The sequence below is a fragment of the Mixophyes fleayi genome (assembly GCF_038048845.1).
Source record: "Mixophyes fleayi isolate aMixFle1 chromosome 1 unlocalized genomic scaffold, aMixFle1.hap1 SUPER_1_unloc_3, whole genome shotgun sequence".
Taxonomy (NCBI): domain Eukaryota; kingdom Metazoa; phylum Chordata; class Amphibia; order Anura; family Limnodynastidae; genus Mixophyes; species Mixophyes fleayi.
The window spans coordinates 96120-114659 of record NW_027445877.1 but is presented as its reverse complement, the minus strand read 5'-3'; the positions used below and the strand labels follow the sequence as shown (position 1 = coordinate 114659).

Here is an 18540-nt window from a genome sequence, read left to right as displayed (position 1 = left end):
TAAACAGACTACTTTACTGACAGTGTTCAAAGCAAAAGTGTACGTACAGGTCTATTGAAGGGTTCAATCTACCTCACTTTAATTACCTTGGATTGTATTTTTTCATATTTATAAGCTTACTTTGCTGCTGACACAGACTGGGCTCTTTAGTGTAATCCATGACTGCAAATCAGGTTGTCAAATATACAGCGGTAGTCACCTGTATATGCACATCCCATCTCTAAAAGGTAAACCTTTCACAAAAAGGGAAAATGGTTTGATTGTTTTGCAAATTAACAATGCATTCACTGTCAGAAGAGGTACTTTACATTGACAACATTTTTTGTAACGCTTTATTTAGCACAGACATCATTCAAACAGACATAAATCATGAGAAGAAAATATTTGATAAGGTGTGCTTACTGCCTATTCAGAGCAAGACATCATTTGGGGCTGAAACGTAACAAAATTTTTGGACTGAATGCACATCTTGTTGAACACATGCTATCTGAGGATTCATTTACATACTATAGCAAAAGATTTTTTTTGCCAACTGTGAAAAAATGTTGTTTTATTTCTCTTGCATAATGCCTACACTATTTAGGTCAACAAGCAATGTGTAAGTACATGAGCCAGCTCTACAGCTAACCCTAATCTACATCTAGACTTAAAGTGGATCTGTCATCTAAATAGCCAAATATAAAATTGCATTGTGTTTTTAGAACATCATATAAGATTTTTTTATGAGAGGAACTGTTGTAATTATCTCTTCTATCCTAAATAGACCAGCAGCAGGAGCTAGCTTTCATCTTACACTAATTAAATGTTGCTGAATCTGTGTCCTCCATAGTCCTATTTTTTTAACCCTTTTTAAACTGTAAAACTATTTTAAACATCACATCTGGTGGTGCCATACTGTAGATGTGTAAAAATGTAATTCTTAAGCTGGAGGGAAACTGAAACTACTGAACACATCCATCTCCTGTCTGAAAGTTTCAGCATCAGGGCCAGGAACTGATTTTGTTACTGGCCCTGAGATCAGTACAAACAATGTTAAAATGTGAATCATAGCCAGTGCTACATATTGTCACTCATTCAGTGTCATTATGTTCATCTTGGCACAGTAAGTAACGCAGGGGAAGTTCCTATGGGAGGTGGTGGATGCCCAACGGGAGGAAGGAACTTATGAACCTTGTATTATGTGACATCAAATAATCAAAGTACACTGATTCCGGGTGTGCGCTACCACCTGAGTGTGCTGTTCCTTTAGCCTAGGAGGTGGGGCCAATACAGTGCACTGATGGCTGTCGGAAAATGTGTGGGCGCCATGTTTTAAAGATGCTCCACATGCCAGTTATTCAAGGATTGAAGGAGCTGATAGTAATGCGGTGCAGGTGCAGTGTAGCTTCTAGGAGGGGAGGTGGCAGGTCCACTTGCTGTTTTTCCAGAAACCAGCTAACATGAAGCTACTGGGACAGGTGAGTTAGCTCAGGATAGTTATTCCATTCTGTTAGATGCTGACTCAGAATGCTACAATGAGAATAAGAGTTGTCTGTGGCTGTTACCATAGTGATGTAACCTGTACTCCACTTTTATATTAATGTGTGTGAAATACACTTTGCATAATGTGGCTGGATATGTTGAGTGTCTTATGTATTGTTTCTGACTGATTCATTTGTAATTCAATGAAGTTGTCTTTTGTAATATAACTTATTATGTATGGGCATCACTCACAGCACTGGGGTCATGAGTTTAATTCCCAACCATGGCCTTATCTATATGGTGTTATGCACCTTTTGTCACTATCAAATAACAATTGTCGAATCTCAATTTGTGTTTCCAAAGCACAAAGTAATTTATAATCCAAAAGGAGCAGAATAATTCAAGCAAAATAAAAACAAGTACAGCTGTTACTTATCACAGGCGCTCTGGATCCAGTGAACAGTCATTCAGGTCTGAAGGCTGTGGTCAAGGAAGACTGGTCACTAAGCCCAGAGCCCCTGCTTATATGCAGTCAGAAATACAGTGAAACAATGCAGATGGTGTGGCTTGCTTCTATTGGTCCAGGCTTCAGGAAGGTCCAGTGTACTGCAGGTCATAGGCCAGTTCAAACCAAAATATCCAAAAGGTAGGGGTCATCTCTCCAGGGGATGTGCTCCGACTTTCCCACCAAGAATCCAGTTTCAACTAGTCTATTAGCATTTTACAGTTGGTATCACTTTAAACATTTATTCCCTAACATCACTAACTAGAATATGCAATATGCGATCTCTTCAGCAAATGAACCGGACAACTGCTGGTGACTAGGGGATTAAAATGATACTAAACATGACACAGTTCCTGCAACCTGAACCTTTAGTTTCACTAAAATGCATATATCTCATCTTATTAAACATAAATACTGCTATATTTTGACATAAATAACTGTTGCAACTATTATTAATGTGTACTAATTAAAAATGTGTGTGAATGTGTGTGAATGTGTTTAAAAGTGTAAAACCTGTTATTGCCACGTGTTGCAGCTGGATACGCCCTTCCACACCGTAGCGTGCTCTACACATAATTTCAGACAAAGACAACCAAGTTTGCTCGATATTAATTGAAATGATTTTATCCAATTAGCTGACTTCGACAGTGGAGTTTGTATGTTCTCCCAGAGTTTGCGTGGGTTTCCTCCGGGTGCTCTGGTTTCCTCCCACACTCCAAAAAATACTGGTTGGTTAATTGGTTGCTATCAATTGAACACTAGTCTGTCTGTGTCTGTTAGGACATTTCGACTGTAAGCTCCAATGTGGCAGGGACTGACGTGAGTGAGTTCTCTGCTGCGTAATTAGTGGCGTTACATAAATGACGATGATGATGTCATAATACCCAAGCTTCCTTTTGATCACTAAAGTTTCTCATACTTGTTCTAGTTTCTCCAAAGTCTTCCAGACACCCCAACTGCCACACTCGCCCTCCCTACTTTCAGACAACTTATTTGCCACAGTCCCCCTCCCTTCTGCCAGACACCCAATATGCCATTCCCCTCTATGATGAAATACCAGACCCCACAAGTACCAAAAGAAAAGAAAAATACATTTTATTCTGTGGGCTGACCATGCCCCCTCTAGTGACTGGCCTTGTTTCTCTGATGACTTACCACACCTCCTCTGGCAACTGGCCACACCCTTTCAGTGGCACAAATGCAATTTTGTGAGCCCCAATCATTAGAATTCCCCTGATGGGCCTTTCATGCCCTAGTCCAACACTGTGTAGCACATATCAAAATCATGTGAAAGCTGTTACCAGATCACATGGAAACTAAACAAGCCAATGAATATAAAGTAAATATATGGGAAAATAGCCAAACAACAGGACTATAAATATATGGGAGCAGAAAATATGGAGGTACCAGCTAACAACGAATCCATAGATTATAGTCACATAGGAACGAATATATAATTACTGTATATACGCGAGTATAAGTCGACCCGAATATAAGCCGAGGCACTTAATTTTACCACAAAAAACTGGGAAAACTTATTGACTCAAGTATAAGCCTAGGGTGGGAAATGCAGCAGCTACTGGTAAGTTTCAAAAATAAAAACAGTGCTGGATATCGTTAACACTGGGCTCCCAATAATACAAACGTGAGGTTGTAAATGAATATATCAAAATTTATTGTTATTAAACATCAATAAAATTTTATAAGTACATAATATATACCCATATCCTAATAAATTGTACACAAATGGTTAAACTAAATCCTCTGCACTTGGTATCAAGCCTAATAGGTGAACACAGATATAAATAACATTCACTAAAGACAACTCAGATCATTAATATATAAATCAATGAGACAGTCTGTGGATACTAAATACGTGCCAGTTAAGTTTAGAAGGTGATGAGCAGTTACACCTAAGTGTTCAGAACAGTACAGTAATTTAGGCTTTAGTAATGCAAAAGATGCTGCACATACACTAAATAGAATTTGATATAATAGCTCACATAAAGATAAGTTTGATTTTGTTTGCTGGAAGAAACATTTTAACAGAACAATACAATTTGCTTTGTGTGATTTAACCCTTATTATACTTGAAGTTTGGGATGTTTTTAGACTTTTCAATGATTTCACAGTTATGCAAAAGAATCTTCAGACACTTATTAATAGGTGACAAAAAATGAAAATATTGGACTTTATAAAACTGCTGCAAATAACTGCAGTGGACAAGTCAGGGTACTCACATGTGTCTCTGACCAGCGGGGCTAGATGGAAATGTCCCGGTCTTTAGCTTTGACTGACAGGCTCCTTTTCATTTAACTTTATTGTTCCATGTGCAATGAACACACAAAAACGGGCTACAATAAAATGGTGGCTGACAGTGATCCACAGAGGCTGCAGATGAGCGGGGGGGACTGGAAAACAGAGACCAGGTAAGTGGGACTCGAGTATAAGCCGAGGGGGGCTTTTTTCAGCACAAAAAATGTGCTGGAAAAACTCGGCTTATACACGAGTATATACGGTATATATATATACACACACACACGCATAAATATCTAACAAAAGTTAAAAAAGCACAAGCATAATATCTAAAACTGAGGCCCAATAATTTAAAAGACCAAATAATGTTAGAGTTAATCATCTATATAATGCTAGACATATTAATTCAAAAACGTTCAAGCATAAAAAGGTTGAAGTTAAAATTAATCACAACAAATTAAAGTTATCATTGAGGAACACAATAGGATATAATGCATTTAAGCAATAAATCCATCTGGTTTCTTTTTTTCTTTTTTATATAAAATCTTATCATGATTGGCTTGTCTGCATAATGGTGTAATTTGTTTAACAGACATAAAATTAAAATCCATAATTGAGTGTGCTATCTGTGCAAAATGTCATGCAAAAGGTGGTAAATTCATATCTTGTGCATCATTAGTGTTAGCCTAAGTCTTCTTAATGGACAAATTATGGAGAGTAATGAGTTCTCTCAAACATCTTGATGTCTTCCCCACATATATGTTTATTCCATGAAGAAATTATGGTGTAAACAAAAAACAGACTATCACACGTTTAATGTTGTGTAATCTTGAATGTGGCTCCAGTAATAGGATACATAAAACCATACCTCGTTATAAGGAAATCACAATTAAGACAAGCAGAGCACTGATCATTAGTCCAGTTTCAGGTTCAAAAGGAGGTATATCATTGCATGCCAAGATATCTTTGAATTAAAATTGCATCTGTAGCAGAAGACCAGTAGACTCCCAAGGATGAGTCAGTCCTAAGAATATGCCAATGTTTCAAAACAAAATTGCATTAATCCTAGAGACTGTAGAACAGGTTTCCTTTGTTTTCTAAGTCAGCAATTGCTCAATTTTAGCAAAAACGACTGGATCTCAGTTTCAAATTTAGCAAGAAATGTATTACCCATTTCACTCAAAGCATTAAATAATATACTCCTATCTGAAGAAGTTCAGACAACTCTTAAAAGCTGATAAAAGGAGAGATCGATTTTAAAGGGATTAGTTTGAAAACTGGCAACAAGTGTGTTCTTATCAGTATGTGTTCTATAAATGACCATAGAAAAAAAACCCACATCAGACAATGTAACATTAACAGCCACAAAATTAATTGCAGACAAACTAATATACAGTAAACCTTTGTCGGTGTTTAAAGAACTGAATTTGTCAGAATTAGAAAATCAATAGGTGGACCTCAATAATGTGGCACTCGAGCTGATGGACTGCTTAACCCCTTCTATGATAAGAATACTGATGTATAAACTAGATACATCTAATTTGACTAATAATACTATTCCACAGGCATCTTCATCTGTCATCAGCTACGGTGATCCAAGAACCCATAATCTCACATTCAGGTACTTACATTTATATCTTATGGTTCTCCAGTCTTTATATTCATTTGCTTTTAGACTGTTGTAACTTTGTGTTCAAATGTAGGTGAACTTTTCGTGCATAGCAATTACATATCTAAATATAACTTGAGCATTCAAAAATTTTATTTGAATTGGGTACATGTCAATATCATCATATAACAAGGTATCATCATTATTTATTGTTGTGTAGGATCAGTGTCAATGGGTGGATTGTTCTGCCCCTCATCATTGTCAATTTGTCCATATGCTGGACACAGATGTATGTCTGAGTGATTAATGCTTGGATCTATCTGGGGATATATCTTGATAGATACAGTGGCAAGAAAAAGTATGAGGACTTAAGAATTATCAGAATTTCTGCATAAATGTGTCATAACATTTGATCTGACCTTCCTCTAAGTCACAATAATAGACAGTATGCTTAAACTAACACAAACGAACAAGAGCAAGACTGCAAATCAGAAAAATCTATGCACCAACCTAAATTAGTGCAAACAAAGTTTCTTCCACATAAGTAAAAATATAAAAAAAAACAAAAAAAAAAAAAAATAAATAAATCAGTGCAGAGAAGCCAAAAAAAGGCAACACTATACAAAGAATTTGGAAACAAAATAGACAATTGCAATATCTATTACAATTAGAAAACATAGCATAAATTTACAAGACATGCCATGATAATATATATATATATATATATATATATATACATATACATATACACACATATATATCATACATACACAGAGTAGTCAAAGGGAGATCTATATGGTGGTATGCCATAATGCCACTTCTACTGCCTTCATTGTACAACTGTAAAACTATCAAGTTCCATTCACTTATATTCCCATTACATTTCTCATACCGCCACTTCTAATATTCCACATAGACCACTGTACACACACAATTTTTCACAACATACCTACCCAGAAAACAAATCTGTTTCTAACTGCATAAGTTGGCTCTAGAAAATATTAAAGAGTGTAGGTACAAAAAACTTATGTTTTTGTAACCTAAAACAATGATGCGTTAAAAAATACTCTTGCGTTTGGCGCTTCCAAATAAAAATATCGTATAGAACAAAATGTCAGTGTAGAAATAACTATTCAATAAAATTAGAAAATTGTTCAATTACTCAGTAACATAAATAACCCCACAGATACAGGAAGCCACTCTCCTTGATGACGTAGCAGATATGGATCACAAAAGGACTTCACATAGTTACTTCTTGTATGTGGTCTGCTTTGGGGGAACTTACATCACAGCATTCAGGTAGCTCCTGGAAACAAGTCACACTGGGGGTGGACAGGATCGTTCTCTATCCATGCTCACACTGTTTTCCGTTAAACATCTAATTAATAATCTACTCTATTACACGCAGGTTTTAAATTATTACCCTTTGCTGTTCTCCCAGATCTTGGGTTAATGTAAGAATAAAGCTCCCCGATTTTGCATGTAGCACACAAATTTTGTGCAGCTTTTTTTTTTTTTTTTCCCTTTACAACACTATTCATAGTAGCACTTGAACATGCCCTCTCAAATGTAAATTCGTCCAAGCATTCTAAAATTTACCTATCCCCTGCAATGCAACACTATTTAACAAATGTGAAATATTGCACCTTTCAGCTGCATTTTCTCCCAATTCTATACAAAGCTCTATGAGCAACAAATTCTCAAATGTACTTCACTGTTTGCACTCTCCCTTTCTGGCTAATTACACAGACTCCTTTCCTGGTTGTGGATCCTTGAGGAGCAGTAGCACAGGTGGTTGGATTCAAAATATATCTATATCTACATATATATCACACACTTATATAGTGATTGTTTCATTCCGCTGGAGGTGTTTAAATTATATGCACGTGCATATTTTACTGAATCTCTAAGTGAAGAGACATCTGCAAGGTACAAATTTAAATATGACATTACTGCACATTCCAGTATGACCCTGGGTTATAGCCCGGCGAGAAAGTTCACTTCGGCACTAGAGTTCATAAAAGAGCAGTCGTTTGATATCCATTCATATTCAGATGAGCCGACAGCAGAATTGTATAATTTGAGGTTCCGGAGCGAAATAGGGATCCATAGTACAGCAATGATCACATACAAATGATCTGCATGGAAAAGCTGTCAGAAAGAGACCTTATCAACAAGCTCATTACAAAAGTCAATGTCTAATGTATGCAAAACAATGCTAATACTGAAAAGTTTTGGAACAAAGTGTTGTAAACTGATGAAAGAACAATATCACATTTTGGCCACAACAAAATATATAATTATAGAAAAAAATGCCAACCATTAAGTATAGGATTGGCCTAGTCATGCTTTGAGGTTGTGTGGCAGCCAATGGCACAGGAAATATTGTTTGTGTGGATACAACAACTAAATTTTAACAAATCCTAGAATCAGTGAAGAAATTGAAGCTGGAAATAAACTGTACCTCCCAACAAGACCTCATGGAGGGAAGATGAAGTGGCAGGTGCAGAGGGTGTGTGGTGCTACAAAATGCACCATTTTGGCCACGCCCTTCTCAGCAAAATGCCACAATTTCAACATCAGGTGCATAGACACGGCCAAGAGTACTTTGTTCGAAGTCCTGGTCCTGCCCACTTTTGTGAGCAGGATCCAGTATAAAAGGCCTGCTCTCTCTGGAGAACTACCCGAAATTGGAGTCTCAGACATTCTAGGATAGAAGGCAAATATGAGATAGAAAAGGATCCAAAACATACAAACAAAGTACGTACATGAATGAAAGATTTACAATGGTCTATACAATCCCCAAACTTGATTATTGAAAATCTGTTGGGGAGATCTCATACATGCAAAAAGACCCTAAGAATATTTGAGCCAGAATGAGTTTTTGTCAATTGCTCACACATAATCATACCATGTACAATGTATCTAAACCTTTGTAGACGTGGGCAACACAACATTAAGAGGCTTCAGGAGCCAAATTCTGTTGACAGTTTTCCGTTTTCTTTAAACACCATCGTCAGAGACCTATTTCCACAGGAATGAAAATCTCTTCTATGTCCAACCTTTTTTTCCTTTAACTATAACTCAAAAATACAATTTATACAGAAAGATTAAAACACCAAAATTGTAAATATTTTATATCCTAACAAATGATTCTCATATATCACAATGTCTTAATGTGTCTGACATTGCATGTGACCAGCCAAGCAAATTCCTGCTCTGCCAGTAGCCATTTGAATATAGAAACGGTTCCAAAACCACAAAGCATTTTTACTTTATCAAGTGTAGTACAGGGCAATGTATATGACATTTTAAACTATACCTCTACAGAGGCTATCTGCAAACTTAAAGAAAATTGAACCTATGTGGGATTGCTGCTTTAAGTGCTTTTTATGAATCACCATCATCTATTTATATAGCACCACTAATTCCACAGCGCTGTACAAAGAACTCACATCAGTCCCTGCCCCATTGGAGCTTACAGTCTAAATCCCCTAACATACACAGACAGAAAAAGAGAAAAAGGTCAATTTATAGCAGCCAATTAACCTACTAGAATATTTTTGTAGTGTGGGAAGAAACCCACGCAAACAGGGGGAGAACATACAAACTCCACACAGATAAGGCCATGGCTGGGAATCAAACTCACGACCCTAGTGCTGTGAGACAGAAGTGCTAACCACTAAGCCACCGTGCCGATTGGGATTGCTGCTTTAAGCGGGTGTGGGCCCTTTGACGTGTTTTGTCCATTGAGGAGCTAGCCAAAACTTCAATGTCATACAACACGATTTTATGCCAAACCAACTACCTGCTATTAGGTCATGCCCACAAATCACTACTGTAAGGAGATTGTATATGACCCTTATCTCCTCTCAAAGTCTTCTGGTCAATTTTGTCAAACATGGCAGTCTCACTAACAAATCAGGGTATGGTGCCTTTCAATGTAGTTAATGACAAGAGGTTTAATGATTAAGGCCAGTTTTACACACACAGAAATATCTTCACTTCGTATAAGGTTCTGAAACTATTCCATGCATACTTGTGAATACTAGCATTTTATATGTATCATGTAACAAAGCTGGGGATGAGGACCTCAAACAGGCGCAGGCTGACGGACATCAGCCCAGGGGACACACGCCGCACAGGCGGCCGCATCACATGACACGTGATGCGGCCGCATCACATTTATATTACTTCCGGGGGGCGGGCGGCCCTAGCAGCTGTGATTCTTAGCGGCCCGGGGGGCATCAGCCCCCCTGCCCAGCCCGCCCCTGAGTCCTCAAACCAGTTATCACTGTGACTTAACACAATTCAGGGGACAAATCTAAAACCAGGTTAAAAAAAAAAAAAAAAAAAAATCAGAAAAAAATAAATAAAATTATATACATATACACACATTTTATATATATATATATATATATATATATATATATATATATATATATATATATATATATATACACACACACATACATATATATATACACATACATATATATATATATATATACACATACATATATATATATATATACACATACATATATATATATATACACATACATATATATATATATATACACATACATATATATATATATATATATACACATACATATATATATATATATATACACATACATATATATAAAAACAAGGGAGACAACACACAAAACCTCAAATATAAGAAGTGACCATAGGAAAGTGGGGATATTAGAAGATATGAATTGCAGAGACTAATCCGCCAAATAAAATATAAGTTTATTTAAACTTACTTAATAAGCAAAATACAAACTTCAAAAAAAAAGTAATTTCACTTCATAGTTTACAAATATACAAAACAGAAGTTGTCATAGGTTTATATTACATATTTTATTATGTAAAGTCCTATATAGAAAAAACAAAAACATTTGTTCTGGGTAAGGCATATGTGGTAATAGAACATTGTACAACTTATTGCACATAGAAACCACAGTGCATCACACACTGTCTGCATATACAAATATATTAAAATAAATCAGGTTTACACACCTGACTTTGGTCAATTATAAAAAAAAAAATAAAAAAAATTCGGAAGACAAAATAGATTTCCTTGTCAAATATGCAGCAGTTTGAGAACTTTGGCTTCAATTTTTGGTACCATGAGAAGTTTCAGCCTGTAAGCACCATTTGCTAAATGACTTTATTCCTTCAACCAGCATTTAATTAGCTTTTTTCACCATGTGAGAAAATGCAGACTTTAGAGTTTTGCATCAAGGTACAATAATACAGCCTTCCCTCAAAAGGTTACACATGTCCCACTGAGTAACAAGAGGAGATTACTCAGTGGAACAAGACTGAAGCCCCTCACCTGGCTGGTGGAACATGATGAGTAAATAGGACAGCAGCAGGTGGGCCTAGACTAAACACCTCTGAATAGTGCAATCACCATTTTCCAGTCACTGATCCTTAAGGTCTAGTCCAAAGATTTAAGTCCAGTTTAATCCAAACATGGAATGCTTTAAGATCCAGTCAAAACCCCATTTTCTTTAAGACACTGTTTATTAAATTAGTAGATTCTCCGTAATGTAGTAGAGAATTGTTATTTAGTTGTTTCAGGTTTCAAAGTCTTTCCTTCTCACACAACATGACAACTTGTAGTGCTTGTGTTTCTCTCCCATCTCCATGTAATGTGTGGTATAAATACTAAAACTTATGTGGCAGTATTGGGCCTGTGACTATGTTGTGCACTCAGAAGTGCCTTTTCATGTGCAAGGCAAGGTGGTCCGACCTAGAAAATGCTCGGTCACATCTTTGGCACTGGAAGGGTCGATGACCAGTGTGTTTCCGGTAGTGGCGTGTCAGTTCATCGGAACGAGCAAACTTCCACCCACAGCCTTCCCAATCACAGTGGTATGGCTTTTCACCTATGGAAAGAACAACAAGGCATTATTCACAACAGGATACCAATCCAAACGAAGAACACTATCCTCAGCTTATTACATAAAAATATGCAAAACTAGAAGTAAATGACATGTAGTAAAGTCTGGTATGGCTCAACCGTCATGAACTAGACACATGTCAAACCAGTTTATCTGCACTTTGACATTTACAGTACAAACTACCATGATCTGTATATGCGTGTATTTGCAGTCTCTAGAAACAAAATGTTTTAAATGAATATGTATTTCTAGTCTGGTTACCAACAGATTAATAAAGTTATATTAAGACTACACTAGTCCAATTTTGATTGTCCAATGTACCCTTTCTACCCTTGTTTTTAGGCATCTATTGGTGTCAAATCTAAAAAAATATGTCGTTTGCATGTAAAATCAAGACAAGCATCCAATAATAATTTGGAGTAAATTAATTGGGTATACAAATTACACGCTAACAAACTAAGTGCAATATACAGGACTATAAACACTTTCAAGCTTTCTGTAAAGGTTATTACAGTGTGTATATATATTTTGGATTGAATATTCAATATTTGTTTTGCATTTTTAAAAAATGCAGGAAAAAATGGACTGATCACTGTGGTCTGAAAATCATACAGCCAAAAGTAACCCATTAACTAAAAACTAGTGACTGCAGAGGCACAGATTTTGTGCTCTAGTGTAATGTCACAAGATTCTATGGAATTGATGGGCTGCATTTTCATGGATATTGGCTCAGTCCAAAAAAATAGCTTCCTCCACGGTTAGGAGATAAGTCTTCTTTGAGAATGTTTCATGACTTTTGATGCCAAATAAGGTCTTCCATTATAAGCTGTCCTTAAGGTGCGAGTGTTAGGTCGCAGATTATGGGTATTTAAATGTCACCTTGGCAGAGCAGAAACATGGCAGCCACCACCAAGATGTAGACACATGCAGCCAAATAAGGCTCTGTCCAAAATAGTCACTCATTTTAATGTAGAGTTGCTAACAAACACATACATATCTTATGAAGCTGCGCTCTACAACAATCATATTCTATAATAAATAAAATACTAGAGCAAAGACAAATGTAGAGACAAGAACAGTAAGTGGCTACGCACTGGATTTTACAGCAGAAACTATTTCACCAAGGTATGTTCTCGGTGTCCACTGCTGCCATGTGGGGATTTCTGCAATTATGACAAGCTTGGCCCTCGGGTGTTCTGTCGTAGTGTCTCAAAAGATCAAAGTAATTTTACCTCCATTGTTTGCTACAAATATTTTGTACTATCCTAAAAATGAATATAATCTGTGGTATACTTGGCCGGAGTCCATAGAAATTAACCACACCTCAGAATCTTGTGAAATGAATTTTTCCACTTGAAAGTCAGTGACAAATCTTCAACTACCCTTACTGACAACTTTTGGCACAAGGTAACAAAAATAAATAGAACAAGCAGCTTTGGGTGAAAAACAACTCTGAATTTGCACACTTGTTTCATTCCCTCTGCCATCAGAGTTGGAAAACAGGTAATTAAAGTTTCATAAATCAATTTACTTGTTAGGCGTATTATTTTTAGCCATTTATAGAAAACAAAAACTATTTCTTATGCTCTCATCTGGCTTTCCGATCACCAGGGGATCGTTTCTAAATGCCAATTGAGCTGCTTGATTGCCAACTTACTAATCAAGTGCCCACTTTCCCATTAATATACTTTATGGCTTTAAGATATAATTTAGCAGTAAGAAAACGCCACATTATACATAAAGGAGAAAGCCATACCCAGAAAACAAAATTTCCCAGTACTGAAATGTGGCGACAGTGGAAAGTGCCAGCCAATAATGTGCCACTTACAAATGACCACCTCTGACAACCCAGAGGATCATTCTCAACAGCCTACTTCCAGGGTAGTTACTTTTTTTGAGCAGGTTTAAAATTAACCAACTTTCACCAAAGTAATATTTAAATAGAAAGATTCTTAAAAAGCCAGGGAACACAATTTATTCTGCATAAATTAAGTAATGCTATACGATCTGTCTGTCTGTCTCTGTGTGTGAGTGTGTGTCTATAGTAGGGAATTTAGACTGTAAGCTCCAATGGGGCAGGGACTGATGTGAATGAGTTCTCTGTACAGCGCTGCGGAATTAGTGGCGCTATATAAATAAATGATGATGATGATGATGAAGTATAAATGTAAATTAGCTTGTTGCTCTATGGTGGGGAAGGAGATAAAACTTGATTCCCTTTACTGGGGTACACACGTCTTTTTAACATTAAGCTAAAATTGAAGAGACCCCTCCTATGTGATTTCTATTCAGGGAAAAAAAATGGACACAAAGCTGCCATAAATTAGAACTTAGAAAAGGAGAGTTTTTAGCCAGACGTTTTACTGAGAGAGATAGCTGAATATATGATAATTTTATTATTTTGAGGAAAGTCAACTTGCTTGAAAAGTTTGGGTGCAATGTTGGTGTTATACATAAAATTATTATATCCACAAGAGACACACTAATAAAAATAGTGTTGCTTAGATGAAAAAAAATATAGTGCAGGGAAGCCTTGTTTAACAATTCAGAGAATGAAGCCTCGAAGATAGATAAGGAATGTTTAAACAGTGAAAAAAGATGACTAACAATATAACTATTAAAACGCTCCACGAGAAAGTACATCTACAGAACTCAAAAGATATATCACCCAAAAATTCACTTAATTAGTGGCTAATTGGGTCACACAAAGCAGGACAAATAGCTGGACACCTTTATAGGCAATACAACTTTGCAGTCTCATCCATTTCATATTGAACACAATACAAGTGTAATACACAGATATTTTAACCTCATACACAGAAAAGCTTGAAAATACATGTTTAGACTTACAAAGTTTAGGTAAATATGTTATAGAAGCAGGTTAAAAAAAAATTATAAAAAACACAAAATCTGTGACCACCGAGCATTCTTGAGATATTTGTAGAGTCTATTTTATTTCATGGGCTCGTTTTGTGCTTTCCTCTGTAATATGCCTAAAGTTTTGCCAAGAGTAAACCACAAAAACCGACATTATAAATAGTCTTCAGAAGGAAACAGAGCTGTGTGGGCACAGATGTTTATGCAAAGCACACTCATGTTTTGTAACATCAGGTCTACATATTACAACCAGCAAAAATTTCAGTGCAAAAACATACCCCTAGCTTGCACAAACCAAGTCAATGAAGATAAAGTGTGTCATTACCTGTGTGCGTGCGCAGGTGGGCCTTTAAATGTGAGCTTTTGGTATAGGTCTTTCCGCAGCCTGCGTACTCACACGTGTGAGTAGCTGTCCTTTTCCTGGGCCACGATTTGCGACCCCTCTTGGGCTTAGCTTCTTCCAAGCAGCCACCCGAGGTTAAGAGCTCTAGAGGTGAAGAGGGTGGAGTCAGCATAACTTCTTGTTTCAATAGTTGAAAGTTTTCTTCAAAAATATTTAGATAAGACTGACCTTGATACTGAAGCTGAGTTGGAGGCAGCTGTGGCTGCTGCTGGTCTGGTGAGAAGTGAGGGAAGCTAGCAGAAGTGTGGTATCCAGGAGGTATTGGCAGGGAGGGATGGCTTAATGTCTGAGGGGAAGTGTGGCAATCCCGGACCATTAGCTCATCAGGTTGTAAAGGCTGGTTAGTCCTGCTTGACAGCACCCTTCCTACTTGGAAGTCATGCTGCCCCTGTGACTGTTGCCCTTGTCCATCCATTTGGCATGAGATAGCGCAAGATGCGGATGGTTCCTGCTTGATCTTTTGACACATTCTGGGGAGCTGGTGGCTAGTGTAAACCACCATTGGAGTGTCCATGCCAGAACCACTCTTTCTAACACTGATGGACTGGCCATAATCAGCCATGTCCACAGCAGCCTTCAATACAAATTTGCCTTGTAGACTAGTTTGCGGTTGCTGCATATAAACTGGGTCCAAGTCTGGTCTCATGAGCTCTGCCACAAACCCACCAGATGGAGATACATCATTTATATCCGCCAGGTTAAAAGTGGGGGTTGGCATGGTGGAGTCCCTAGAAGTGTACATGAGAGTGGTGCCTCCAGATGATTCCTGGGGGCAACGTAGCTGATAAGTAAAATTGCAGTTGGCAGAAGACGACAGTGCAGACATGCCGTCTGGGAGAGGAGCAGCTGGTGGTGGTGAGGAGGCATTGGCAGACGGTGAGGAGGAGGAAGAAGCAACCATAGTCTCCTGATGAATAAGAGAGTTGGACAGTATAAAATCAAAGTCCAGCAGTTCATTAAATTCATCTGGCTCCCTGCGAGAACCCAAAGCTGTAGTCTCCCCCTCTAAACCATCATATAGGCGAGACTGGTTAAGTGCAGGATTCCTCTTCATGTGGGACAGCTCTTCCCTCCACTTCTGTGGGGAAAAGGGAACAAGATAAATAACAAAGGAGTAAAAACATAGCTCCGAAAAAAAAGTATAAGTAGAACTTAAGTGGCATGTTTTTAGTGATCTACTTAGACATGCAATTTTTTTTTATATATACATATATATCTCCGCTTTTAGCTACATTTAAATAAATGTAAATAGTTGTGCTCTGAAAGTACAGAAACTATCAATATTTTAAATCAAACGGGTTGCTTCCTAATGTAGCAAAAGAAAAAATATTTGGCTCTATGTATGGTTATTTTCTTATACAACACACAAACATTGTATAAAGAAAAACAATGTGGTATACAGCTGTACACAACATAGGTCTCTGCCAGAATAACTACAGTTCAGTAACAAAGCAATACTCTAACTTCACATTTAGTAGATCTATAACAAACATCAGCTAGCTAATATTTTCTTAATTTTAGATTTCATGTTTAGGAATATTAGTGTGTATATTGGTTTCCAAGTTTACACTAAACAGATACCCTACTATTTTCCACTTAAAGACCATCACAAGAAGATGAGTAATTACAAAATGTAGTTACTGAACAGCAAAGGTTATAATAAAGAGGGAAGGAGTCAGGAAAATACCAATCCATGTAGTTAGTGTAATTAAAACTAAAAACAGCTTTGGAAATTTGATTCAGCCGAAAGGGGGATAAATGAACAGCTTACAATATCACCCAAGCTCAAAACTACATTTCTGTTAGAAATACACATGTGGAATAGAAACAAACTTCTATTCTACTGGAAACAAGCATAAGTGATATTGCAAAGTTGAGCACAAACTATTAAAAGTTAGTCTAATCCATTAGACTAAATGAAGCCATTTTTCTCCAAAGTACCTTGGTTGTTGAGTTTTCGAATAGTTAACTAACAATGAAACCCAGTATCAACTTGTTACATAAAAAGTGCAACTTCAGTGGTTAGATTAGAATATGAAGACATTCCTTGATTACAGTACCAAACAAAAATCTAACTAGGAGCATGCAGAATTATTCTGCGTGTGTTATATATATATGTACAACGCAAACTTTAAGTCCAACATCGCTATGAAGCTGAAATCAGTTGCAGAAGTAAATTTAATCCAAACGAATAGGGTGAGGGGCATGCGAATAAAAGTGGCAAAGTAATGAAATGGAGTTATAATAGACTGTACAAACCCACCAGAAGTCTAACAGATGCTCACACTAGTGACAAAATGTATATACTTGCAAATGCACAATCCAGAGCTGCAAACATCGAGTGGAAGGATACCCTATTAAGATACTCACGTTGCCAGCACTTGCCTGTCTCAACATTTTGTCCTTGCCCGGGGTCCCCGCTGTAAAGGTGGAGATGGAAGGCAGTAAGGTCCCGCTGAGAGCCATGTCACACTCACTGGGCGGCTGCCTGGGCACAGATATATAACAGTCACATCACAATGCACACACACATATACACGCAAGGTGTGGTGTTATGACAGCAGCAGTGCTGAACAATAATCCCTATAAAAAGTATACAGATACTAATCTGGTTGTATTACTAAAATACAGTATATGGGAGAGTCTTCCTTACAATTTAACCATACCACTAAAGCTTTACGATGCAGTTGACTTGAGCAACTTCAGGCTCTCAAGCTGTGGTGGGAGTACAAATACCATCATGCCCAGCCAGATACAAGTGGAAAGTCATAGTCTATCTCTGCAGACTACCAAACTCATATATACACATACGTAGCATGTAATTGTTATGCAGCTGCAAACAGGGCAGATGTAAATTAAGCATTCAGAGACTTCAGATCCACACATACCTCATTAACTTAGAAGAGTCAGCTGAACTTCTCGTCAGTGTAATGAGATAACAAGTAAATCCACATACGACACGGGGAAACTTTATGCAAAAGACAAAACAAATCCACACTGGACAAAAGTTTGTAATGGGATTTAAAAAAAGAAACAAGTCGTCCACATAAGCAGCAGGTTCCACAATAATAATAGTTTATTAGACACTGTAGTGAAAGGTGATGAGATGAGTGTGGTGGGGTGCAGGTGATGCTGGTCATGCGTGGGGTGCTGCACCAGGGATTCCCTGCACGAGGACGTACACTCCAGCCCCTGCCACACAGAGCATCGCGCGGGGATCCCCTGCAGCTGCTGCCATGAGATCCGCCTCCCGCTCGCAGCTCCGCGTCCAGCCCTGACCTCGTGTTAAATGTGAATGTGAGCAGCGAGCGCGGCTGACAAGCCTTAAAAGCACAGGGCGGAGACTCTTCTCACGTGACGTAACAGCCACGCGAAAAGTCACGCCTCTTTCCCATCCCATCGCCGCTCCACAACAATCCCAGCACCCCGCCCCTTTTCTCAACTGTCATCGTGACTGCTGCTGTTCACCCGAGTCCCCAAGCGTAGGCGCTCGTTACCACCACACTTC

General features: G+C 37.7%; 1 protein-coding gene across 5 annotated transcripts; it reads right to left on the bottom strand.

The window, feature by feature from the left end:
• Nucleotides 1–10684: 10684 nt before the first annotated feature.
• On the bottom strand, nucleotides 10685–18333 carry LOC142109507 (Krueppel-like factor 4). Of its 5 annotated transcripts, XM_075193691.1 has the most exons (5): nucleotides 17921–18333; nucleotides 17403–17520; nucleotides 15201–16110; nucleotides 14955–15116; nucleotides 10685–11737 (listed from the first exon to the last, which is right to left on the bottom strand). In XM_075193691.1, exons 1-5 carry the CDS (start codon nucleotides 17923–17925, stop codon nucleotides 11562–11564), a joined length of 1371 nt encoding a protein of 456 aa, XP_075049792.1. In that variant the 5' UTR covers nucleotides 17926–18333; the 3' UTR covers nucleotides 10685–11561. The 5 variants fall into 5 exon arrangements, with proteins under 5 accessions (XP_075049792.1, XP_075049788.1, XP_075049789.1 ...); XM_075193687.1 differs by having other exon boundaries at nucleotides 14955–16110; XM_075193688.1 differs by having other exon boundaries at nucleotides 14955–16107.
• Nucleotides 18334–18540: the final 207 nt, after the last annotated feature.

Bases quoted from the DNA above. Each gene is read 5' to 3' on its own strand.
- LOC142109507 (XM_075193687.1), bottom strand. The intron at 16,111-17,402 runs GTGAGTATCTTA...TTTTCCCCACAG, and splicing joins GACAGGCAAGTGCTGGCAAC to AAGTGGAGGGAAGAGCTGTC. The intron at 11,738-14,954 runs GTAATGACACAC...TTCTTTCCATAG, and splicing joins CCACCTGCGCACGCACACAG to GTGAAAAGCCATACCACTGT.